Source organism: Phascolarctos cinereus, unplaced genomic scaffold, assembly GCF_003287225.1.
Source record: "Phascolarctos cinereus isolate Bilbo 61053 unplaced genomic scaffold, phaCin_HiC Scaffold_4;HRSCAF=312, whole genome shotgun sequence".
NCBI lineage: Eukaryota > Metazoa > Chordata > Mammalia > Diprotodontia > Phascolarctidae > Phascolarctos > Phascolarctos cinereus.
The window spans coordinates 478,493,400-478,520,396 of record NW_027555847.1 but is presented as its reverse complement, the minus strand read 5'-3'; the positions used below and the strand labels follow the sequence as shown (position 1 = coordinate 478,520,396).

General features: G+C 37.8%; 1 protein-coding gene and 1 pseudogene across 2 annotated transcripts in view; one reads left to right on the top strand and one right to left on the bottom strand.

Moving 5' to 3' along the window:
* RP1 (RP1 axonemal microtubule associated) overlaps positions 1-26,997 on the top strand; it is a 655,430-nt gene that overhangs the window by 238,663 nt on the left and 389,770 nt on the right. For both annotated transcript variants that reach the window (XM_021005939.2, XM_078153415.1), the window contains exons 22-24: positions 448-580; positions 2,029-2,180; positions 9,822-9,976. In XM_021005939.2, the coding sequence (XP_020861598.1) occupies positions 448-580; positions 2,029-2,180; positions 9,822-9,976 (440 nt within the window). The remainder of the gene's footprint in view (positions 1-447; positions 581-2,028; positions 2,181-9,821; positions 9,977-26,997) is intronic.
* Positions 14,914-15,282, bottom strand: LOC110221377 (small ribosomal subunit protein eS25 pseudogene; annotated as a pseudogene).

The following is a 26,997-nucleotide window of genomic DNA, read 5'->3' as shown; positions in this document are numbered from 1 at the left end:
AAGAATTGATAAGCAGGACAGTTTTGAAAGTAATATTTTGAATTTATTATATACTTTAAAAAATACAATTGATATGAAATAAGATTCACAGTTCCAAAGAGCATCTTCTTTATTTTTTTGTGATAATGTGGAAACGGTTGTTTTCTTTTTTGGGGGGGGGCAAGGAAGAATGCAGGTGTTTGAGTTCAGAATAATTCATGTTCATATACATGTACAAAGACCAAGTGTCTTTTTATGTCCTTGAGAGATGCCCTTCTTGGTTTCCTTGCCGTCTATGGGAATCCTCCCTTGCTAACTGAAAGCTGTGTTAGATCATTATAGTGCAGCATCACACTAGCACTTACTGAGGAGTGCACAGTTGTATAAAGCTAGTGCTTAGTTCTAGAAGAAACCTTAAGAAACGTACCAAACTTTTATTTGTTTCTTTGTTTTCTCTTTTAATTTCAGGTGACAATGCAGCACGTAAAGAGCAGGAAGACCCTAAACTTTGTGGCAAACAAGTGGCTATCTAGAATCCAAGGAGATGGAGACATTGTCTGTGAGCTACCTGTAGAAGAAGATGGAAAAGCAATTTTCCCAAGTGTGTTACTAAACTTCAGCAGTGCTTGCTGCATTCCAGGGTTTTAATAGCTATTTTATTTACTTCTGAGATATTTAGTTACGTGATATTAGTTGTCCCAGTGAGGAAACCAGTTATTTTTGTATCAAGTTGAGAGTTGTATATAGTGAGAGGTAAATGTTCCACGAATTGTGCCTGAGTCACTGGCCATTCTAGGATCAGAGCCCATTAGAGCTCCTGAGTGTTGAACCTTTTTGGCAGCAATGGTGAAGGTGAAAGTTGGAGGCTATAATAGTTCTAGTCATGACATTACTTTTCATACCTCAAGTGGGTCGCCATGCTCTTAAGCCATTCCTTACTTGAAATACCTCATTGTAACTAAAATCATTGTAAACTTTAAACAGTTCACAAAATAAAGGTGTTGCCCTCACTTTTAGGAGACTATGAAAGTGGCATGCAATCTATCATTTGTTCATTCATTTATTAATTCTATTTCTAAGATGTAAAAACCCAGTGAGCATTTTTCTGTTACACAAAAAATGTTCAATGTATGAATTAAGTTAACGATTCAGAACTTTCTTTCCCCTATACATTTATCAATTAATCAATGGGATATATGAAGTGTTCAAGGTAGACTAGCACCTCTGGTGTGAGGGCTTGACAAGCAATTTTCAGGGCTGCTCATCCATCTTTGGTGTTCACCTGCCACCCAACTCTTACCTGTGTCTCCAAGAAGCATGTAACATGCACAGTGGCCACACTCAGGTAAAACTGTTGTGGCAGATGGGCTAAACCAGGTTGAAAGTACAGACAGGCCTCAAACCCATCAGTGATTTAGTGGGATGTCTACCCCAAGCACATGAATTCTTCTTCTGGAGGAATGGGTGGATAAGAATAATTTGTTCCAATGGCTGTAAAGGCAGCTGAAATAGCTGCTGTGAAACACTTAGAGCTTGGTCAGACATCAAAGATGCCAGGGTCATCCAATATATCTCAGGCCATCACTGGTAATCTTGACTTTTATCTTGCCAATGGACTTCAATGATTCTGAGAGAGAGAGAGAGAGAGAGAGAGAGAGAGAGAGAGAGAGAGAGAGAGAGAGAGAGAGAGAGAGAGAGAGACTGAGACTGATGACTTTGTGTAAATCTGCCTCATTTAAATTTAATTCATGAGCAAGTTAAGACATCATCCATGATGTCATTGGTCCTCTTTGAAAATGAAGGATGAGCAACATTAATCAATATACAGAGACTTATTTATGAAGAAAGTTTTACCTATATATATTTTTAAGTAAATTAATTTTAATTCAGGTAGATTATGAGGATAAGGGAACTCCAGATGTGGAATCTATATACACAATGCTTTCATAGAAGTCTCAGAACATAGAGTGGGCCTTTAACTAGTTCTCTTCAATTTGTATGAATTACTGAGCAAATTGTTTTTTTCTTCTCTCTGTTTTGGATTAATAGTAGTAAGATACCATGTTTATGTCTACACGGGCCAATTGAAGGAAGCAGAAACCACATCTGCAGTTTACCTGTGTCTATATGGAGAAAGAGGTGACTCTGGTGTTAGGCTTCTGCACAAATCAGATATGCCAATAAAATTCCAACGAGGTCAGGTAAGTTTACATAATTATTTTCCCACTATCTCAGCAATGTTTCTAAAAGAGACCACTTTTCAAATGTCAGTACTCCATGGAGTGGTTTGCTTTGGGTTTCCGGCTAAGGCTTCTTTTCAATATAGGTTTTCCCTAACATGACTTTCTAACGTGCTCTATCTGAAAGGTTATTCTCGAAAGAGCAATGAAATACATTAAACCATTAATGAATAATAGAACAAAGAAAAGAAAGCCATAAAAATTAGTGCTAATGATTAGAAAGGGGGAAAAGAAGAGGAAAGGGCACTAGGGAATTGTAGTATGAACAAGCTCAGTCAAGACTGAAAGGCACAAAAATTGTTCCAAAACTTCCAGTTTCAGAAGGACCATTTACAGGGTGTTTCATTTAATAACAGTAGCCTTTAAAAAAAAAAACTTGAACTGAGGAAGCTATGTTTTTAGTGCTTAAAGCTACTTAACAATTCAATTTTTTTCTTTTATATGACCACAAGTCATTCCTAAATAAATTTTCTGAGATATTACAGAGGGGTCAATGATATTTACTTTCTTTTGTCTTGGTACTGATTAAGAAAAAGACACTGTTCCTTCATACATACTGAAATTGAGAACATGTATTAATTTTTCCAAAGGAATAATTTTTTTTTTTTTTAGTGAAGCAATTGGGGTTAAGTGACTTGCCCAGAGTCACACAGCTAGGAAGTATTATGTGTGTGAGGCCGATTTTGAACTCAGGTCCTCCTGACTCCAGGGCCGGTGCTCTATCCACTGCGCCATCTAGCTGCCCCCACAAAGGAATAATTTTTAAAAGGAAAGATGACCCAAGTACAGGTTAGAAACCTGATTCTTAATCTTGTGGGGTCCATGAACTATCTTTTAGTGGTGTTCAGAAAACCACCTACCTCTTTCACCTACATCACAAAATAAAGCGACTCATCAGAATAAGAGAAAGATGACTACTGCCTTGGTTGAGATTCAAACTAATCTATATGATCTATATTTGAATCTGGCATCATTTATCATAATGCAAGTATAGAACTACTCCACATCAGACTCAATAAATTACATTAATGTAACATTTATACAGTATATGAAGATTTATAAGGTTTATATATGTATATATCCACACATATGTGGATATATGTACTTTTATTCCCTTCCCCCTTTTCTTATCATAATACTTTTAAGTACCTATTGGGGAGGAGAGAAGAATAAGCATTTATTAAATACCTTCTATGAACCAGACACTGCGATAAGCACTTAATAAATATTATCCTGTTTTCTCCTCACAACCACTTCAGGAGATAGATGCTATTATTATTATCCCCGTTTTATAGTTGAAGATACTGAGGCAGACAGAGGTTAAATAATTTGCCTAGGACCATGCAACTAGGCCACAGAGCTGTCTAAGGCTAGATTTGAACTTAGGTTTTCCTGCCTCCAGGCCCAGTGCTTTGTCCATGGTGCCATTTGTACAATCACACTCATTTTACAGAAGGTAAAACAGAATTGGGGGAGGGGCTTGCTCTGTCTGACATGGCTAGGGTTGGACCTAGGAATCAAACCCAAGTCTCTCAATTCTAAGTCTAGTGCTCTTTTCCATGCTACTGCTCAAATAAAGCTGGTCCCACTGAATTTTCATCCTCCCAATTGCCCACTTATGATCTTATGGGATCCAGTTGGTTATTTGGACAGGCCATCTATTGTCTTCCATTCTTGGTATATGACCTGCCCAGTGCCTTTTTACATGATATACTACCTTAAATACGTCTCTCATCCCTGACCTTCTGCAGGGTTCCTCATTTGTCAAATGGTTGCTCAGGGACCAATGTGCTCCCCTCCTGCCCCCTCCCCTTTCTATATATATATATATATGTATATATATGTATATATATATATATATATATACATATATATATATATATACATATATATATGTATATATATATATACATATATATATATATATACATATATATATATAGACATAAATATATATACATATATATATACATATATATACATATATATATACATATATATACATATATATATATAAATATGTATATACACACACACATATATACATACATATATATATATGTGTATATATATAATCCTTTATATATTTTCTTTCTATTGCATACTAGGTGATGACAAACTTCTGTTCTTAATTTATTGTGGACTCATATTCTGATACATATGTGATTATGGGCAGAAATTTCTGCCCAAATCAATATGGATGTGTGATCAACATTATTCAGATAGGTGTGAAACTAATTCAGGTGGCTTTGCTTCTTCTGGTTCATTCTCCAGCCATACTATTATAATTGGTGAATAAGATGCCTGTATTCAGTTAGTTGTAAGTGTTACTTACAACTTACTGCTACTATGCTAAGCACTAGGAATACAAGAAAGGCAAAAGTCAGTCCCTGCCCACAGGGTGCTCACAATCTAATGGGGAACCCTCCAAGCAAACAAATATGTACAAACAAGCTATAAACAAGATACATAGGAAATAATTAAGAGAGAGAAGGGACAATTAAGAGAGATTTGGAAAGGCTTCCTGTAGGAGGCAGGATTTTGGTTGAGACTAGAAGGAAGTCAGGGAAACCAATAGGCAGAGATGAGGAAGAGAGCATTTCAGGCAGGTGTATAGGCATGTCAACAAAGAAAATATTTGGAGCTGAAAGATGGAGTATTTCATGTGGCGAATAACCAGAAGGCCAGAGTCACTGTATCAAAAAGTACATGACTAGGGATTGGGGAAGGGTGCAAAGTGTAAGAAGAATGGCTTTGAATGCCAAACAGAAGATTTTATATTTGATCTTGGGGATGACAGGAAGCCCCAGGAATTTGCTGAGTATGGGGCTGACAAGTTTGGACCTGTGCTTTAGGAAAATCACTTTGGTAGCTGAGTGGATGATGAATCAGAGTGAGGAAAGACTTGTGGCTGGCAGACCTGGCTATTGCGACAGTCCAGGCATGAGGTGATAAAGACTGTACCAGAGTGTTACTAGTTTGAGAGGAAGGAAGAGGGAGTATTGAAGTAAAAGCAAAGGTAAAAGCAGCAGTCCTTGGCAACAGGGGACAGTGATGAGAGATATGAGAAGAGAATGACGACTAGGTCATAAGTCTAGGGGTCTGGAAGCGTGAAGGTGCACCCAACAGTAATAGGGAAGTTTATTCTACTACTTATTTTGTTCTTACAGGATGCTTAGTCTTCGTTAGTTATCACAAGTGAATTATGCATTCAGACCAGGAACATGTGATGTTATTATTGTGACTACTATGAAAGTCAGCCAGTCAGTTTGCGAATATTTATTAAGTACCTACTATGTTCCAGGTCCTATACTAAGAATTGAAAGAATAGTTTGAGTACCAACTAAAGACTCATATAGGTTATCAGAGGTCCCCTATCAAGAGACCTTGGTATATCTTTTGAGAACCAGTTTTTTAGAGATTCATTATGAATTTTAAGACATATGACTTTAAATAAAAGCTAATAATGAAGAAAGTGAGCGAATCAAATTTTTTCGTTAAGTAATTAATAGTTAAAGGTAATTGGCTTTTGTGTTCAACGATAACATTGATATCAATCTATTGCTTACATATTTAGTTGTAGTTGGCATAATCAATAGGTAACCAGCCTTGAATTTTCTCATATTTTTGAAAATAAGTCCAGGTTTGGAAATGTAGCGATTATGTGAATGCATATTGATTTTCAGGATGGCATGGATAGTGGATAGTTGTCTGCAATGTTGGGAAGACATGGGTTCAAGACCTACCCCTAGCACATTCTGGCTTTGAGCAAGTCATTTAACATCTCATTGTTCCAGGTAACTCTTTGACACTCTGACTTCCTCACACAAGGCCAAGTTGCATTAGTAGAAGGAGTTTTCTCACCTAGGAGTTTCCTATTCCAATGATATTACATTTCTGGTCACCTGTCTTCTCTTTGACTTACCATTTGATCAGGGTCCTAAGAATGAGCATCTACTTCTGATTGCTCCTCTCTGACTTAGTTTGCCAGATTCTGTTGTTCACCTTTTAGCAGCAATGTCTTTTTAGCTAGAATCTTCCCTTTGTGTTTCTATGCAGCCTTTTGTTCATGCATCCCTTTTGTGACTGACCTATTTACCATTATATAGTGGATAGAGATTACCACGGTGTAAAAAGAAGTGAGGATGTAGATTTGGTAAAAACTTCAGAGAGAGCTGGTGCTGTATAAAACAAATTGTGTATCCATGGGACTCAATGGCAGATCTTTTGAGATTTAGAATCAAAGGGAGGAAAAACTTTGACATTTATGTATGCTTTTATTTGATATATGTAATGCAAAGAAAATGGCTTATGAGTCCCAAGATCACATGCTATTTTAAAGAAGGAAATCAAGAAAATAATTTTTGGGAACCATCAGGGCATCTCATTGCTCTCTTACCAGAAGGACATTGGCCTAGATTCCACTGGACTGACTGCTTTTCAGCATTATTTACTTGGTGCTTCTGAAATAGCAGTATGATTTTAAGCTACAAAATGATCACGTGGATGTCATCAATAGGTCTGAGTTCTGGCAGTGGATAATTCAGTTCAGCTCCTCTGGGAAGTCTACTGGTATCTTTGGCCTACTATATCTAGTTGTGTCTATAGATCAACAATAGTTATTGAAAATAGTTACCTTATCCAACGAGAACAGAAGTAAACATTTAGTGAATAAGTTAGTGTTCTCCTGTCTGGTCTATTCACCAGCAACAGCTGAACGAAACATAACAGGTTCTATCAGTAATTAAATCCTCAAGTGGCAAACACAAAATAAAGTCAGTTTAATTCAATCTTTAAAGTCAGGAACACTTAGAAATCTGGCTGCTGCTGTTAGAGATCCACCACACCTTTCAACTGCCCAGTCTCTATACATCCCCAGAAACACCCTCCTGGGGTTACCATTTGTGTTTTCAGGACCCTAGCTATGGTAATGAAGGAAAGCAAGAAGGGGGGTATAGTTAGTCGGCTGGCATCATAAATGAACATTGTCGTTAATGAAATTGTGGGAGACAGGCCATCACCTTGTCAACAGTTTACTCCCCTTCATATTATTTCTTTCTTCATTCTTATAGATATCTCTAGTTTTAGGCCACTGCTGCAAGTTCTATTTTTCTCTTTCCTGCCTAGCTGTTTGCTTTATTATCCTCTTAACTCTGGGTCACGGCATCCAGTTTGCTCTCTGAGTCCACATCCTAGATCCCGGGAGGATTCTTTCCTAAGGCTCTTTTAATACATCTCTAATTCCAAACCAAAGCAACTCTTTTCCTTTCCCTTTGTCCATATATGGCCAAGCTTTCTTTTGTCTACAAGCCATCCATGTAAAGGTCCTAGATACCTCAATCCTGCTACAATTGGAGACTACTCTCCAAAGAACTGTGTACAGTATGGGGATTATTTGAGGCCTTGCAGGCAACAAAGAAGTGGCTCTGGAAGTGGGTGTCCCCTTGTATCCACCCCCTTCACCCACAGCCACTATCCTAGTTCAGAACTTTTTTCCCTCTCACTTGCACTATTGGAGAACCCTAATAGCTTCCAATATTCTCTTCAGTTCATCCTTCACATAGCTTCCAAAATTTATTTTCCCAAGGCAGAAGAAAGATCAATGTATTTGGAGCCAGAAGCACTGGTTCATATTCCATTTCTGATATGTGGCCTTGATCAAAAGATTTCACCTTTTGCAGCCTCAGTTTCTCATCTGTAAAATGAGGGTCTTGTACAAGGTGTCATTGAATATCCTTTCAAGTTTTAAATCTATGATTCTGTGATTCTATGGTTCAACAAATCCTTGTGCACCTTCATTAATTCTGGATGGACAAAAGTGATGAGGCAACTATATTTGTGAGTCAGGGTAAATGAAGATAGGGGCTGAGGCAGATAGTTACTAAGATCATTGAACAGACCTTTTGCATTTGGCAGTCACTGAAAAGTACCAGAAATGGCCTCATTATGTTCGAAGTAAAGGACATGGGAGCCAGAATTCATTGTGCTTCCCCAGAGTTGGTAGAGGCTTTCTTCCACATCTAGTCTATCAAGTCCTGGGGATTTGAGTTCCAGAGAGGTGTTCTAGTCAGGGAGACTGGTGTCTAAAATCTAGGTAACTCCTCAAGACAAAGTTCATGAGGCAAACCATCATCTTAGGGGATCAAATACTTGGCTTAGCATCAGGATGATTTGAACTTGCTTTAGACATTTGATAGCTGTGTAACCCTGGGCAAATAACTCAACTTTTCTATGTCTTCATTTCCTCATGTGTAAAATGTGGAAGTTGGATTTAATGGCTTCCTTTCCAGCTCTAAGTGTTTCCATGCTCTTGTGACCCTTGTACTTTCTTTTTAGCACTCTGCAGAAAAATTATAAAAAGGCAGCCTTGTTCTAAGCCAGAGAATGACCCAAGTCCCTGACCCAAGCCTTGTGTATATAAGGAAGAGAATAGGGGGTATTATAACCATGCTTAGGCCACTGGGTTCTTCTAATGATACAATGAGATAATTTAAGTAATGCTTTTTGCAAATCTTAAAGCTCTAATGTATATTAATGTGAGCTATTATTATATCTGACTCCAAGGCTGGCCCTCCATGCACCATGCTTTGTTGTCTGTCTTTAATATTATAACCAGTGCATATAGCTTCTCGGGAATCAACTGGTAGAAAAGAATTCTTGATAACATCCCTTACTCATTAGGCTTTAGTAGCTCCAAAACTGGAGTGTGCACAGACACACACATGCACACATATACAATTTACTGTTAATAGCTAAAATGTTCACCAAATGCCAACTGTAAACTCTGAGGACTGTCCAGACAAGGATTTCCTGGACCTTTTCCTATGAGTAATTTTAGGGTAATAATTTTTATCAAAAGATTGTAAGACAGTAGTTTATGAGAGAATTCCTTCCATTAAAATCAAAGATAACTTTTACTGCAGACCCTCATAATTCTATGTGTGACCTCTGTAGAAATGTCCATGGATTTTTGATGTGTCATTGATCTTATTTAAGATTGAAGATGGAAGTGTTCTTTTTATATAGAAAGCTGAAGGATGTACTATAGGGTTATTTCCAGAGAAAAGCATGAGGTTCCTTTTTTTAAAAAAAAAAAGGTCCCCACATCCTTTGACTTGTAGTAGTTTTCATGGAAATTGAATTGTGGCCTTGCTCTTCATTAGGTCAGATGGTGGTCAGCCTGACCAACTCTAATAAGCCGCTTGTCTCCATTAAAATGATTTTTTGTCACTGGAGGCTGGAGTCCAAAAAAGGAGAAGCCATACATAGTCTTCTTCACTTCAGCCCTTTCACACTGAATGGAAAAAATGGAACTACAAGCAGGAAAAAGTCTGGCCAAATAAATAAATGAGCAAACAAACAAACAAATAAATATAGTGTGTGTGTGTGTGTGTGTGTATGTGTGTGTGTGTGTGTGTGTGTGTATGTGGGTGTGTGTATGATGAAAATGTAATTTGCTTATTTTTCTTTTGTTATTGCTCCATTCTGATGTAACCTTAGTGACATGAGCTTCTGATGTTCCTTGTACGATTGTTATTGCTTGCATTTGTCATGAGCTTGACCTTTGTCATTTCTGGGGGACATTTTGCCCTTCTTGCCCAGATTGATAAGTTTCAAGTGGAAGCCGTATCTCTTGGGAAATTGAAGAAGGCACTGTTGCTCTGTGAGGCCACTGACCTATCACAGTGCTGGTACTGTGAAAAAGTCATCGTCAGAGAGCCAATGAAGGAATCAGAGTCTATATTCAATTGTGAAAGGTAAGGTTAACCCTCTAGTCCTATGTTGAATCTTTCTTTTCTGAGATGTGTTATTCTCTTAGAATTACATATACCTCATAGCTGTCAAAAATCTACAGAACTATGTTTGATTTTTAAGGGGAAAGGTATCTTTTAAATTTTCCACATGGCTTAATATTTCACCACTGATAATTTAATTTAGTGATCTCCTGGTAATTATTGAAAAGGGATTCCATATCCTTTCATATCTTCTTGATGGAACAGTATAATGCGCTTCAATGCTATAGGAACAGTGTCACTTAAAGCTTGAAATCTACTAAGCAAATAGTGAGGATAAATCACAGGAATAAGTTTTTAAATTAAAACCTAATCCTTTATCAGAAGAGTCAGGGCACTCCAATTTTAAAATGGGTTTGTCTTATTGGTGTTCTTTCAAAAGAGGTAATCAGCAGGAAGGAAATGAGACCAAGACAGGCAAAACAATACACTTGGAAAAAGTTGGGGAAATAGATCCAATAAACAAGGGCAGCAGCAGCTCAAGACCTAAGCAGGAATTGGTGCAAGGGGGAATGTATTAGATGGGGCAATGCAACAGGGACTAAAGGAATTCTATTATATAAGACCAAAAGAAATGAGATACCAAAGCCAGACATCACTGATAAGAATTTTATTTGGCTCTTTACTCCTCATAGGCACTAAATTGCATCTTTACCTTTTTCAGTGTCTTCCTCAAGTCCAGCTCTTCCTTTGTATTCTTGCTGCCATTATCCTAATTCAGACCCTTATTATGAGATTACTGTGTTATTGTTGTTGTTATCATCATCACTGTAGTCATTGTTATATATTCCTTAGTCTGGGCTGCTTGTCCCAAATTTTTTCCTATTAATCCCTTACATGACTGCCGGATTACTCTTGATAAAGAATTGCTTTGAACTCCCTTGCTCAAAAATCTCTAGTGGTTTTCTTGTTATCCACAAAATAATGTCTATATTTTTCTATCTGGCATTCAAGGCACTTCACAATCTGGCCCTGTTCTTCTGTAATAGCCTTATAATATAGACGATTATTGGATATATGGGGTAATGGAAATGAAGAGTCAAGGATGACTTTGAGATTATGACCTTGTGTGATGGGAAGGATGGTAGTGCCATTGATAGAAAGAGATGGAAGAGGTGAAGGCTTTGGAGAAAAGATGATACATTCTGATTAAGATATGGTTGAGTTTGAGATGTCAATAGGATATCTAGCTTGTAATATTCAATAGAGCATGAGCTCAGGAGAAATATAGGTCCTAAATATATAGATCTTTGAGTTACCTGTGAAGAGATAATAATTAAAGTTATGGCAGTTGATAAGACAATTAAGATTGTAGAGAGGAAAAAAGAGTGCCAGACATAGCTTAAGGGTAGCCCCAGCAAATGATGTGAATGATGATCCATCCAAGGATACTGAGAAGGAATGTTAGATAGAAGAAAAACCAAGAGAGAGCAATGTCACAAAAACCTAGATAAGCATGAATATTCAGGAGACAAGTATGATTTGACAGTGTCAAGTGCTGCAGAGATGTGAAAGATGAGGAAGGATTGAGAAAGGCAATATTATTTTTGGCAATTAAGAGATCATTGATAACTTTCAAGAGAAGAGTTTTAGTAGATGGAGGTCAAAAGCCATATTGTAAAGGGTTGAGAATTGAGTGAGAAGACGGAAGTGAAACTTTTTTTTTCTACAAGTTTGGTTATGAAAAGGAGGAGAAACATGAGATAGTTAGAGTTAAGTGAAAGTTTTTTTTTTAAAGGATAGAGAGACCTGGACTACTTTGCAGGCAGTAAAGAATTGAACAAAAGACAGGGAGAAATTGACAATGAGGGGAAGAGATGATGATCATGGGGACATTTTCTGGGAGAAACAGAAAAGCCTGTGATTGAGGGTACATATATAAGGGTGACATTGGCAAAGAGAAGATATTGGAATAAAGAAGAAAAGAATGGGAAGTTATGTCAAGGAATTTTGAGCTATGGAGTAAGAAATGAGAGCACTTATGGCAGATGCCTTATATTTTCTCATTAGAGTTTGAGAGTAGGTCCTAAGCAAAGGGGGAGGGGGAAGAGAGAGAGAAAGAGGGGGAAGAGAGAGAGAGAGAGAGAGAGAGAGAGAGAGAGAGAGAGAGAGAGAGAGAGAGAGAGAGAGAGAGACAGAGAGACAGAGAGAAACAGAGAGAGAGAGACAGAGAGAGAAAGAAACAGAGAAAGAGACAGAGACAGAGAGACAGGGAGAGAGAGAAAGAATATGTTTATAGTTCAAGGTAGTATAATGTAGAAGTTTTGAGGAGAAAAAGTTGGAGTTGCAACAGCTTCTTTGAAAAGTCAGCTAGAGAATCTATTAAGGATAGCTACACAGATTATCTTGCTACAGTTAGGGCACATTTGAGATCAGATAACACACATTTGTAATGCATACATGAAACAGTTACTTGGTTTTCTCCAGTTCTGTTCAATAGCATAGGGGTTGGAGTGAAAAGGTAGATGTTGGGAATAATCTAGTTTTCGGGTTTGGAAAGGTATGAGTGGCAACAGGAAAAAGAGTAAGGAATATTTGAGTGAAGAGGCTGGTATCTCCATCAATTTATTGGACATTAGCAAAGTCTAAATCCAAAATCCAAGCTTCTCCACAAGCTGCTGATGGTTAGAGAGAATAAATGGATTGTATGGGTGATAGAAGTGGGCACAGATGTGACAGGACAATGCCTATGACTGGGTGAGCCCAGCTGACTTTGGATCCTGGATGATTTAACCTGTGATGAGTGTAGAATCCTATTCAATAAGTAGGTGGCATATCCCTGGGTTTTTTTTTTTCCAGCTACCATGGGCATGAATCCTCGTATTGTTTGCAGAATGCTGTCCAATTTTGAGCAAACATTTCCAGGAGATGATGTCTCCCAGGAAAGGAGCTACCAGCAAAGTGGGGAAAATAGTTATTCATATCACCTAGATTTAGGGCTTGAGAACCATAAGTAGGTTCAAGATAGTCCAGATATTCAGAAGTTGGTAGACAGATTGAAGAACCTGAGGACTGAATATATGTAACCCCTGGTTTCAGTTTTGGAAGATTGACTTGAATCTCCTAATTGCTGGAGAGAATGATGACTCAGCCCTGTGTGCCTGCATGATAGGTATAGGTGGCTTGAGAGCTTGGAAGAGGAAGTATGTTTTGCCTTCCTGCTTCACAAAAGGATACATACTGTTCTGGACTCTGTTTAGGAAGAGGCCTTTACGGCAAGAGAAAAAATTTTGAAAGGTTGACAAGTAAGGGATAGCAGTCTCCTCAACATGCCCCTGATTTCCAACTTCCCTCCCTGGATACTGCAGGGAATTTCTCCTTGGGTGAAAATGGGATTTATCTTTTACTTGAGCTTTGATATTTCATTCCCATGGAAGATGTCATTCATTTTGCATACTTCCTGTTACATTGTAATCTGCATAACTTTTCTGAATTCCTTTTGCTGTCTGCTTGGATAAGTAGATTTACTCACTATTGACTCTCTATGACAGTCTTTTGGTAGCTGGTATTTGGTGAAAATGGGGCAAGCCTTTGGTTATAAGCTTCTCTTTAAGGGATAGCAACCTGGAAAGCAGCTTGAATTAAAAACATACCCCCCCCCCAAAAGGGAACTGTTGCTGTCAAAGCTTTGAACCCCTCTTTTCTCACCTTACCAGAGCCACCACTGCCACCATGGGAATTGCTCTCCTCATTTTAAAGGTTGGGAAAGATGTGTTCCTGCAATCCTGAATTGGACAGCAGAATGCATTTTCCAACAGGAAAAAAAAAATCTGTAGATGGATAGGTATAGTTGAAATTTCTGCAAATATTTTGCTTAAGAGATCATATATTTTAGCGCTGGAAGGTACCTAAGAAATTATAAATAGAAGCCATCATGGTGCAGTGGAAAGAGCACTGACTTTGGAATCAGAGAACCTGAGTTTAAATCCTACCTCTAATACTATCTATGTGACCTTGGGGAAGTCATTTTACCTCCCTGAGAGTCAGTTTCATCATCTATCAAATGGAGATGGACTAGAAGGCCTCTGGGGTTACTTCCAGCTGTAGATTCTACGATCCTCTGATCTTCTGAGTTCTACCCTTGGAGGTTATCTGATTCTATCCATACCTGCCCAGGAATCTGATCTATCGGATTCCCAACAAGTGATTACATCCAGCCTATGCTTAAAGATCTTTAGGAAGGGAAACCCACTATCTCCCAAGGTGGCCTATTCCACTTTGGATAGCTCTAATTGTTTGGAACTTTATCTTTTCATCAACGTTTTCGTCAAGCCTAATTCTGACTCTCCAGCCAAGCAGAACAAGGTTTAGCTACTTGAAGAGAATTATCTGTTCCTCCTCCCCTCCATTTTTCTTTTTTCCTAAGTTGAATATTCCCAGTTTCTTTCATGGTTCTTCATGTATCATGAATGACTTTAATGTTCAGCTCATATATCCATTTTGTGTTTATCATAGTAGATGTTGGTCTAAATCTATTTTCTGCCAAACTGCTGTACAGATTTCTCCATAAATCCTGTCAAATAGAGAGTTCCTCCTTAAGTAATCTATGTTCTCCAGTTTATTATGTGATGTTATTGAATTCAATTTGTGATTTTTCTTTATCTAAGTCTCTTACATTGATCTACTTTTCTGTTTTTTTTAAACCAATATCAACTAGTTTTTTTTCTTAGTCCAGTAAGCCTATTTTTTAAAATTTAATATTTATTTATTTATTTTGGCTAGGCAATGGGGTTAAGTGACATGCCCAGGGTCACACAGCTAGTAAGTATTATGTGTGTCTGAATCCAGATTTGAACTCAGGTCCTCCTGAATCCAGGGCTGGTACTCTATCCACTGCGCCACCTAACTGCCCCCCCCCATAAGTTTATTTTTGAAAATATACACAAAAATCTTGAACCATTTCATGCATCTTCAGCAGCTGGAGCGTCTCCACTCTTAGTGTTCCAAGTATATATCACTTGTGCTCTGTGCTCAGAAACTAGCTTAATCAGACCTTTCAGTTTCTGGAGAGCTGCCCAGGACAGAGAACCCTGGATCTTCAGTCTCTCTGAGACTACTGCAGGGGTGATAAATTTATAGTTGAGGAGCTCCTTGTAGAATTTGTCTTATGTTGCTTTGTCAAACAGAACCAGATTGTTGAGCTTGTCTAGCACTTTTCCCTTGGACTACTTCTTCTTCTTAGCTTTGCCCCCAGACTTGTTCATGGGATCTTTGTCCTTCTTGGCTGAATTGCCAGCATCTTTCTCCTTCTTATCATCCTTGGGCAGCATCCTTGGGTGAGGCTTTTGGAATTCCTTCTGCTACTACCTTTGAACTAAGATGTTGGAACTCTCAACTAGCTTTGATGATTGCTTCCTTAGAGTATGAATTGTGGACTAGAGATGCTATTTCCCTTTCATCTTTTGTGATTCTAGATATTTTGTTCCTCCAAAGGAATTTTGTTATTATTTTTTTTTACTTCTGTAAAGTACTTCTTTCATAGTTTTGATTGTTCTATCATCCAATCTATAAATTAATGTAGGTATTATCATTTTTCATTATGTTGGGATGGGTCAACCATTAAAATAGAATATCCTTCCAGTTAAAATATTTTTTAAAAAGAGATTTCTGCAATTATATCCTTATATGAAGGTCTTGAGTGTGACTTAAGACTGACTGCCAGATGTTTTATGCACTTTATAGTTACTTTAAATGGGATTTTATGCCTTATTAATATATAATATTGCTCTATGCCACCTTGATTTTATCTATTCTGTTCCTTTTGCATAAGGTAGACCTTTCCTGAGAAGGATTCTTAATAGATACTATCCCACAAAGGCTGAGTGATACTTATGAAGCCAATTTTGCTTCCTTGTATTAGGATCTTTTGTTCGCCTTGCTCATTACCTCTACTTTGTGCTTTTGTGTCTAGACAGCTGAGAATGTGAATTTTATTACTAGTTTCTCTCTTGATTTTTGACTTCTGTCAATTACAGATTTTCTTTTTCTTATATTCTAGTTACGTTCTATGACATCTTGCTCATTACATATAAAAGCAGATTTTCTCCTCTCCCTTCCTTTTCATTTGAACTATCTTTTGATTAGATTTATAAGATTCACAGAAGATGAATGTTAATTCTTATTAGTTGTGTTCTTTCCCTGGCCAAGAGCCCATCATTATTGTATTGTAAGCTATGGTCCAGAAATCCAAATCCTGTTCTTAACCATCTGTCCACTTATCAAATATGCCTCTCTGGCCTAAGGTCCTTGTCTTAAATTGGCAATAATGAAGAAAATGTCACCTATACCCTCTTTAAGCTTTTAAATTTTTTGAATAGTGCTTCACATTCATTAGCAATACTTCCTAGATTCCTTCTGACAGGATTGTTTGTACCATGCCAATCACCAGAAGTGGTTAATGGGCATCTGGTTTGACAGTACTCAGAAAATTTTCTGTAAGGCTCTAAAAGGACATTATACCTCTCTATTGTTAGCATGAGTTCAACAGAGAGCCACTTCAGTACCCCTCAGGATATCACAAGTCAACTCATTTCATCTCTTCTTCTTCTTCCTCTTACTGGTTGATTCCCCACTTGATGCCACCTGGGGAAGATTTGTATGTACTTGGTTCATGTACAAACAACTATTTCCTCTTCAGAAGATTCAGCTTTCTCCTTGACATTATGAACCTCATATTGAAGGTATTCTTTCTTGCCTCTTTGTAGAGATGGGAGCTCATGGTGTGGAACATTGAAAATAATGTCAAACGTTTTTGATAGCTAGTTTTGCTAAACTGTCCCCCCTGCCCCCACACACAAACTTTTAAAATAATTTTATGTACAAGGCTAGTCTTTGAAAAGAGAGTGGAGGAGGAACAGGAATTGATGGAAAACCTGGAGTATGCTGGGTGTTGTGGCGAATGTTTGTAGTCTCTGTTACTAGGAAAGCTAAGGCTAGTGTAATGTTTGAATCTGGAAGCTCTGAGCTGCAATAGACTAATGCTTTTTGGGTCCACACTAAGTCTAGCACCCATATGGTGAGCCTCTTGGAGTACTTGGGGAAGGGTAGGGGTATGGGAGGCACACCAGGCTGCCTGAGGAAGATTGAACTCACCTAGGCCAGAAGTGGAACAAGTCAAAGCTTTTGTTCCAATCAGCAATGGGGTTGACTGTGAATAGCATTTCTATCCTGGGTGAGATAGGGAGATCCAGTGTAAAAAACAAAATATAAACCATAAAAAATACTCTCAAGCCTGGGATACAGGAATTTGAGCTGTTGTAAAAGCAAAATTTGTTGTTGTTCAGTCATTTTAGTCATGTCTGACTCTTTGTGACCCCATTTAGGATTTCCTTGGCAAAGATACTGGAGTGGTTTGCTATTTCTTTCTCCAACTAATTTTTTAGATGAAAAAACTGAGGCAAACAGGGTTTAGTGACTTGCCCAGGGTCACATAGCTAGTGTCTGATGCCAGATTTGAATTCAGGAAGATGAGTCTTCCTGACTTTAGGCCTGGCACTCTATCACATTTTCTTCTTGGAAGGATGAAAATCTTCACTTTGAATAAAGAGAGCAGTAATTTGGGAGGAGCTGAAGCATTGACTTATAGCGGTTATTACAACATTTTCTTGCTCTCCATACTTGGTGAAATCATAAGCCTCTACTCATTCCACTGTTGTTCTTGTTAGTACCTCTTCATCCAATTACATCAAATACTTTCATTTTGCAAATGAAGAAACTAAGGTCAAAAGGGAAGAGACTCCCCCTAGGTTACACAGGTTATAAATAGCACAGCCAGGATTCAAAACTCCACTCATTCAGCTCCAAGTGATTTTTCCATTATAACGTATGCCTTACTTTATCAACATGATGGATTAAATAATACTGTTTGGGGTGATTTGGGAACCTTCTTCATTTATAGCATTTTTTTCCCCTATCGGATAGTATTTTTGAGTTGTAAGCGATTTTATTAGAAGGAAACTTTTGGGCTTTCTTAACTTCTGAGCATAAAAGTATTTTTTTCTTTGTGTGTGCATGTGTGCATGTGTGTGCATGTGTGTGTGCATGTGTGTATCAACAATTAGAGTAATAGATGGAAATCATCTGTTTAGCATCCTTGAACATCTAGAACACATATCATTCGTAAGTTAGCCAGAAAGTTCTCTGAGCAGCCAAAACAGACAATACTAGGGTATATGCTACCAGGGACACTGAAAAGGAACTCACTTATGATCCCTTAGGGGTATGACTTTCCCTTTTGCTACAGCTCACCTCATGCCTGAATTCAGGAAAGGGAAAATACCTGTATTTTGCCCACTTGAAGGATGAGGCTTATCATTATTTCAGGAGGAATCTGGACCTAACTATTGCTGTATATGTTTCTCATAACTGTACCCTTAACTCAGATATGTGGCTTTCAAATTCTCAGCTAGTTTGCACTGGAAAATCCAAATTGGTTTTATAAAAACTTCAGTTACTTAAATCAGCTTCTCTTCTAGGTCTGTTCTTAACACTCATATTCAAGTAACTAAAAGTAGCACAGATTTGAATAGCTACCTGGCTATTTTAAATATATTGTCACACATATATGGAAAAATTCTTGAAATGATACCAATGACAGATTTTTAAAAAATAGATTTTTTTTTGATCTATTGTTCTTAGATCACCTAGATTTTCAACTTAATTGCTCCCTTTATTCTTCCAAAAAACCCATCCCTTATAATGAACTGTTTTTTTTAAGAAAAAGCAAGATAAAGAAGAGATTTATTTTTTTTTTTAGCAAAATTGATCAATGGAAAAAAAAAACCTGACATTATTTACAATGCTTCACACCAATAGACTCTCTCTAGCTCTTCAAAGGAAAAGAGAAAGTTGTCTTCTTTATCTCTTTTTTTTGAGGCCAGGGTTGGTGTTTGTACTTTTGTAGGATTCATTTTCAATTGTTCTGTGGCTGTTTTTTTCCTTTTCATTATCGTAGTCAAGCAGCTAAGTAAGTGATTCAGTAGATAGAGGGCTGAGCTGGGAGTCCAGAAGACCTAAGTTCAAATCTAGCCTCAGGTACTTACTAGATGTGTGACCCTGGGCAAATCACTTAACCTCTTTTCCTTGATCCACTGGAGAAGGAAATAGCAAACCATTCCAGTATCTTTGCCAAGAAAACCCCATGGACAGTTTGGTCCACAGAACCATGAAAAGCTGGAAAAGACTGAACAACAACAATGACAAGTCATGTATGTTGCTTCCTTGGCTTTGCTTACTTTACCCAGCATCAGTTCACAAAAGTCTTCCATGCTTTTATATAGTTACCATATTTGTCCTTTCTTAAAGCACAGCAACATCAGTTACTTTCATGTACCACAATTTTGTTTAGAAATTCCCATTAGTGTGTACTCAACCACTCAACAACTACAGCAATGCCTTGAGTGGTCCTCAATTGCTTATTTAAAATGGCAATAAGAATCATTTCCATTTCTTCACTTTTATTTCCTACCTTTTGGAATTGAAAAATAAATGAGACAATACATGTGAAAACTATTTTAGTAAATCCTCAATGATTACACAAATGTCAGTTTTCATTATTATTATTATTATCAAGAACCAAAAAGTTATACCAGCATGTGTTTGGGGTAGGGGAGTGACATTTAGTGTTGGGGCAAATTGACCTATACATTATATCCTTTCAGGGCACTGTACATTGTTGTTGTTCATTCATTTCAGTCATGTCTATCACTTCATGATCCCATTTGGGTTTTTCTTGGCAAAGATACTGGAGTTCTTTGCCATTTCCTTCTTTAGTGGACCCATTTTATCAGGCTATCAGAGGTTGAGTGACCGCCCAGGGTCACACACGTTAACCAAAAACAATATCACAAGTCCATGAGACATTGTGTTGCAACGAGATTTATGAACATGCTTGTGGAACCCTAAATAAGCACATTGAGTTCACAATCCAAGTTTGCATATTTGTGACAGTAAAAGAAAGGAAGGAGGAGAAAACAGAAATCTCTTCCCAAAGAGGAGTGGTATGGGAAGGGGAAAGATGTGGTAAAGGTAGGAAAAGGACAAAACCTCTCTCAAAGAGAAGGACCAAGGCAATGGCAAAAGCTATGTTCTTTTTCCTTGGGAACTGCTAGACCACAAAAATATGATGGTTTCCTTATCTACGAGGACCAAGTTGCACAAGGAGTTTCTCAGCCTAGTGCAGACTGACTAGCTCCTGTCCCAATGACACAAAAGGAATCCAGCTTGGGCTACAAACAACAAATTATGTCAGCTTAAGGGGGACTTCATCCTTGACACATTCAGGGCCTCCTGCATATTATGGGTCCAGCATTTCTGAAAAATATGGCAGTTCTAAAAGAAAAGTTTCAGGGGATCCCTTAATATTAAATTCCTTAACAACAGCTAGGAAGTGTCTGAGGATAGATTTGAACTCAGGTCTTCCTAACTCCAGGCCCAGTGCTCTATCCACTGAACCATCAGCTATTTCTACATTATTGTTACACTGTTCATTACTCGATGCCTATTTTCTGGGTTTCAGTGTCCTCATCTGTAAAATGAGGCCAGTAGATTTTAAAGGTCTCTTTAGTTCTAAATTAAATGGTTTTATGTTTATACTGATGAACTTTTGATAAAAATATCTCATACTATATTTGTGGAAAGGGTGGGTAAATATGTATTACACTAATATGCAATCAGATGGATTGGGAACTTTTTAGATGGTTCACTCACTGTCAACATGGCAAGAAGTCTCTAATGGCACTTTCCAGGGATCTGTGCTTGCTTCTGTTCTGTCTTAACATTTATTTTCATGCTTTGGATAAAGGCACAAATGATGCATGACATTTGTAGATGACTGAAATTTGGGAGAGATACCTAACATGGTGGTAAATGGAGTCAGCATCCAAGAAGATACTGACAGACAAGAGCAAAAGGTTGAATCTGATGATATGAAACTCGATGAGGATAAATGCAAAATCTTGCACTTTGGTATAAAAAGTCAACTACACAAGTATAATACAGTGGAGGCATGGATAGAAAGCAGTTCTTTTTTTTTAAATATAAATTTATTTATTTTTAGTTTTCAATATTTACTTCCACAAGATTTTGAGTTTCAAATTTTCATCCCATCTCACCCCTCCCCCCATCCCAAGATGGCATGCATTCTGAATAACCCTTCCCCTAGTCTTCTATCTCTCTTCTATCTCTCCTCCCCTTCTCTTATCCCCTTCCCCTTCTATGTTCCTGTAGGGCAGTATAGACTTCTGTACCCCATTTCCTGTATTTCTTATTTCCCAGTAGCATGTGAAAACATTTTTTTTAAACATATGTTTTTAAAACTTTAGGTTTAAAATTTTCTCTCTTCCTCCCTCCCCACCCACCCTCATTGAAAAGGCAAGCAACTCAATATAGGTTATACATGTGCAGTTATGCAAAACACTTCCATAGTAGACATGGTGTGAAAAACTAACTCTATTTCCCTTAATCCTATCCTGCCCTCCCATTTATTCTATTCTTTCTTTTGACCCTGTCCCTCCTCAGAAGTATTTGCTTCTGATTACTCCCTTTCCCAATCTGCCCTCCTCTCTATAATCCCCCTGCTCTTTTGTCCCCTTCTCCCCCTATTTTCCTATAGGGTAAGACAGATTTCCATACTCAATTGAATGTGTATGTTATTCCCTCCTTAAGCCAAATCCTATGAGGATAAGATTCACTCATTCCCTCTCACCTTCCCCTATTTCCCCTCCACTGTAAGAGACTTTGCTTTTCTGTTTTTTTTTTGTGAGATAATTTACCCCATTCTACCTCTCCCTTTCTTCTTCTCTGAGTATAATCCTTTCTCATCCCTTAATTTTATTCTCCAGATATGACCCCTTCATCTTCAACTCACCCTGTGCCCTCTATCTATCCATCCATCTATCTATCTATCTATCTATCTATCTATCTATCTATCTATCTATCCATACAATTTTTTCCCTTCAACTACCCTAATACTGACAAAAGTCTCATGAGTTATAAATATCATCTTTCCATGCAGGAATGTAAACAGTTCAACCTTAATAAGTCTCTTATGATTTCTCTTTCCTGTTTACCTCTTCATGTTCCACTTGAGTCTTGTATTTGAAAGTCAAATTTTCTATTCAGCTCTGGTCTTTTCATCAAGAATGCTTGAAAGTCCTCTATTTCACTGAATGACCATTTTTTCCCCTGAAGGATTATACTCAGTTTTGCTGGGTAGGTGATTCTTGGTTGTAATCCTATCTCCTTTGCCCTCCAGAATATTATATCCCATGCCCTGTGGTCCTTTAATGTAGAAGCTGCTAAATCTTGTGTTATCCTGATTGTGTTTCCACAGTACTTGAATTGTTTCTTTCTGGCAGCTTGTAATATTTTCTCCTTGACCTGGGAACTCTGGAATTTGGCTATAATATTCCTAGGAGTTTCCCTTTGGGGATCTCTTTCAGGAGGAGATCGTGGATTCTTTCAATTTCTATTTTGCCCTCTGGTTCTATATATCAGGGCAGTTTTCCTTGATAATTTCTTGAAAGATGATGTCTAGGCTCTTTTTTTGATCATGGCTTTCAGATAGTCCAATAATTTTAAAATTCTCTCTCCTGGATCTATTTTCCAGGTCAGTTGTTTTTCCAATGAGATATTTCACATTGTTTCTAATTTTTCATTCTTTTGGATTTGTTTTACAGTGTCTTGATTTCTCATAAAGTCACTAGCTTCCAATTGCTCTATCCTAATTTTTAAGGAAGTATTTTCTTCAGTAATCTTTTGGACTTCCTTTTCCATTTGGCCAATTTTTCTTTTTAGGGCATTTTTCTCCTTATTGGCTTTTTGGACCTCTTTTGCCATTTGGGTTAGGCTATTTTGTGTAAGGTGTTAATTTCTTCAGTATTTTTTGGGTCTCCTTAAGCAAGCTGTTGACTTGTTTTTCATGATTTTCTTGCATCACTCTCATTTCTCTTCCCAGTTTTCCCCCTACTTCCCTTACTTGCTTCTCAAAATCCCTTTTGAGCTCTTCCAAGGCCTGGGACTGATTCATATTTTTCTTGGAGGCTTTGGATGTAGGAGCTTTGACTTTGTTGCCTTCTTCTTTGTTGTATATTTTGATCTTCTTTTTCACCAAAGTAAGATAATATAGTGTGACTCTTTTTGTACTGCTTGCTCATGATCCTGGCCAATTACATTAAGGTAAGGGTCTGCTTCCAATGTGGAGAATGTACTGTCCCAAGTTTCGGGAGTTTGTACAGCTGATTTCAGAGATACTTGTAGGGACCTGTAAATTTTCAGTTCTTCCAAGGTGGTATGATAAGGAGTGAGGTGCTTACTTCTTTCCTGGCCTGTGACCACAAGTACTCCTTTCTGTCCTGTAACTGTGCAAAGGGGTTCCTTTCCCCAGCCATCACAAGCTCCACTGCCAGCACTCCTTGTCACCCAGACTGTCACCCAAAACTGTGACCCAGATCTAAGCACGGTCAAAGCAAGAGATTCCTGCCTTACCACTTTCCCACTGACCTTCTAAGTTGTCTTTGGCATTCATGGATTGAGGAGTCTGGAAACCACCACAGCTGCCTGCAATTCAGTCCTCTGAGGCCTGGTCCAGGTTCACTGTGTCCTGCGCGCCCATGCCGCACTGCGCTCTGCTTCCAGCTTGGCATGATATATCTTTCTGATTGATCATCCAGGCTGTTTTAGGCTGGAAATTTGTTTCACTCTGTCTTTTTGTGGGTTCTGCTGCTTTGGAATTTGTTTAGAGCCATTTTTTATGAGTATTTGGAGGGGTTTGGGGGAGAGCTCAAGCAAGTCACTGCTTTCACTACGCCATCTTGGCTCTGCCCCTCCAGTGGCCTTTTCTCAATCCTCATTCTCCTTGACCTCTCTGCAGACTTTGACCAGAAAGCAGTTCTGAGAAAAGATCAGGGGCTTTTAGTGGACTAAAACCTCAATATGAGTTAGTAATATGATGTGGCAGTTAAAAATGCTGATGTGATCTGGAGTTTTATTATAAAATTCTAAAAATTGGGAGGTTATAGTTCCACTGTACTCTGCCCACATGTGACCTCACTTGAAGTACTGTGTTCAGTTCTGGGTACCATGTTTTTGGAAGGAAATTAACATACTTCTTAAGAGTATCCTCAGGAAGGTAACCAGGATAGTGAAGGGACTTGTGTTCATATGATATGAAAATTGAGTGAGGGAACGGAGTGTGTTGAGCTTAGAGAATAGAATACACAGAGGGTACTTGATCTTTGAGAGGCATTAGTTTTCCTTCATAGGAGCTTGTAAACAGATGCCACTTGTTAGGGTTGTTACAGTGTTGGACCTCTGAGATCTCCTCTGACTTTGCAAATTCTGTAATTGTGTGACTGAATCATCAGAAAAGGGGCAAATTTTACTCTTTGTACCTTAGTTAAGAAGGAAGAGAAAAACGTAGTACAGAAATATTTTCATCCTAAATGGAAACCAAACAGACTTTGGAGCTTAAAGTACTAAACCCTCATGTAGATAGGAAACTGGTCCATATAGAATGATTAAAGATTCTGGGTAGCTAAAATTTCATTGTACATGCCTCATCTCTTTAGATTGTCTATACTCCTAACATGTTTCATTAGTCTTTTTATCCCTGTGCACATACATATTTTTGATCATGCCATAATAGTTGTATGTACTAAAGTACCTTGAGATACTTTGACTGCATAGGAAGGTGATCAGATTGATTTTCTTTTAAAAATCTTGTCTTTTTGTTTTGTTTTGTTTTTCTCCTTTTTCTGATGGGTACATACAAATAAGTATATTTCTGATAGTTTTTTCTCTTTTTTAGATAATATTTTATTTTCTTTTTCAAATAATATCTTTTCTTTTTTTAATAATGTTTTATTTTTCCCCAATTATATATAAAGACAATTTTAAACATTCATATAAAATGTTTTTCAAGTTCCAAATTTTTTCTTTCCCTCTCTCACCTCCTTGAGACAGTAAACAACGTGATATAGGTCGTACATATTCAACCATCACAACATACCTTATTAGTCATGTTGTAAAAGAAGACACAGACCCAAAGGAAAAAAATTACAGAAAATGAAAAATAGTATACTCCAATCTACATTCAGGCTCTATCAGTTCCTTCTCTGAAAGTGGATAGTGTTTTTCATCATGAGTCTTTTGTAATTGTCTCCGATCATTGTATTGCTGAGAATAGCTAAGTTGTTCATGATTGATCATCATACGGTGTGATTCTCACTGTGTACAATGTTCTCCTGGTTCTGTTCACTTCACTCAGCATCAGTTCATGTAAATCTTTCCAGATTTTTTTCTGAAATCTACCTGCTCATCATTTCTTATAGCACACTAATATTCCATTATAATCATATGCCACAATTTAGAACATAAATCTTTCAAGGGAATATGACATTGATTCGCAGGACATTCTCAGAAAAATAGAAAAAGTGAAGTCAACAACTATTTGATAAGTGCTTACTATGTGACAGGTACTATGCTAATCACTGGGGGATACAAAGAAAGGCCAAACACTCCTTCTACCCTCAAAGAGCTCACATTCATATGAGGAAGAGAGCAAATGTAAACAACTAGGTAAAAAAAATATATATATGTATATATATATGTGTATATGTATATATATATATATATATACACACACATATATATACATATACACATACACATCCAAAACACACACACACATGCACATATATGTACATATATGCATATGTAGGACACATAAAGGTACATATGAACATATACACATATACATGTATGTATGTATAAAGGTAGTTAGGTGGCAAAATGGATAGAGTGCTGGACCTTAGGTCAGGAAGACCTGACTTTAATTCTGGCCTTAATGCTTTAATTCTGGTCATTTAATCCTTAGCACAGTACCTCTAGCTCTTAGCATAGGGCTTGTCACATAATAGGTACTTAAAAATGCTTACTGAATGACAGAGTTAACCTCTGCTATCTCTGCTTCCTTATCTTTAAAACAAGGATTATAATAGTACCCTACTTCTCAGGGCGATTGGAAAGATAAAATGAGATAATATTTGTAAAGTGCTATGTAAACTTTAAAACACTATATAAATGCCAGCTGTTATTATTATCATCGTTACTATTAGTGTTATTATTATCTAGGTAATGTTTATAGTTGCATCATCTAGCAGTGTATTTACAGTGTAAAACAGCAAGGGGAGGGGCAGCTAGGTGGCAAAGTGGATAAAACGCTGGCCCTGAAGTCAGGAGGATCTGAGTTCAAATCCAGTCTCAGACCAAACACTTGACACTTACTAGCTATGTGACCCTGGGCAAGTCACTTAACCCTAATTGCCAAAAAACAAACAAACAAATACACAAACAAACAAACAAAAAACCCAGCAAGATTATCTCAGAAGGAAAACATGGAGGTGGGATGGAGTAATGTTTGGGGAACCAGGAAAGGCCTTGTGCAGAAGGTGAGATGTGAGTTGTTTTGAATGAAACCAGAGAAGAGACAAGAAAGCTGGGAGAAGGAGGGAGAACATTCCAAAAGTGGGGACAGCCAGGGAAAAGCAATAGAGAGTGGGGATGAAATGTCCCATGTGAGAAGCAGCCATTAGGCTTGTGTGGCTGGCTCATAGAGTGCTTGAAGGGAAAAAGGTGCACGAGACTGGAAAGGTAGGAAGAGGCCAGGTTGTGAAAAGCTTAAAGTACCAAGGCAATTAATTTATATTTGAATCCGGAAGGTAATAGGGGGCCCTTGGAATTTACTGAGTGTTGGGGGAGAGCATGGTTGGCCTTGGGCTTTAGAAAAGTCAGTTTGGCAGCTGAGTGGAGTGAGAGAGAGACTTGAAGCAGCGCGAACATATTTATTTCATTTTATCTTATGGAGGGAGATGAAGCAAGTCACTTTTCCAAGTCCTTAAGTTAAGCATCAAGTCCATGTTGAAGCTGGGAATGGAACTCAGGTGTAACTTGTTCCCAGCCAATAATACAGGCTCTGCTCCTGTCTC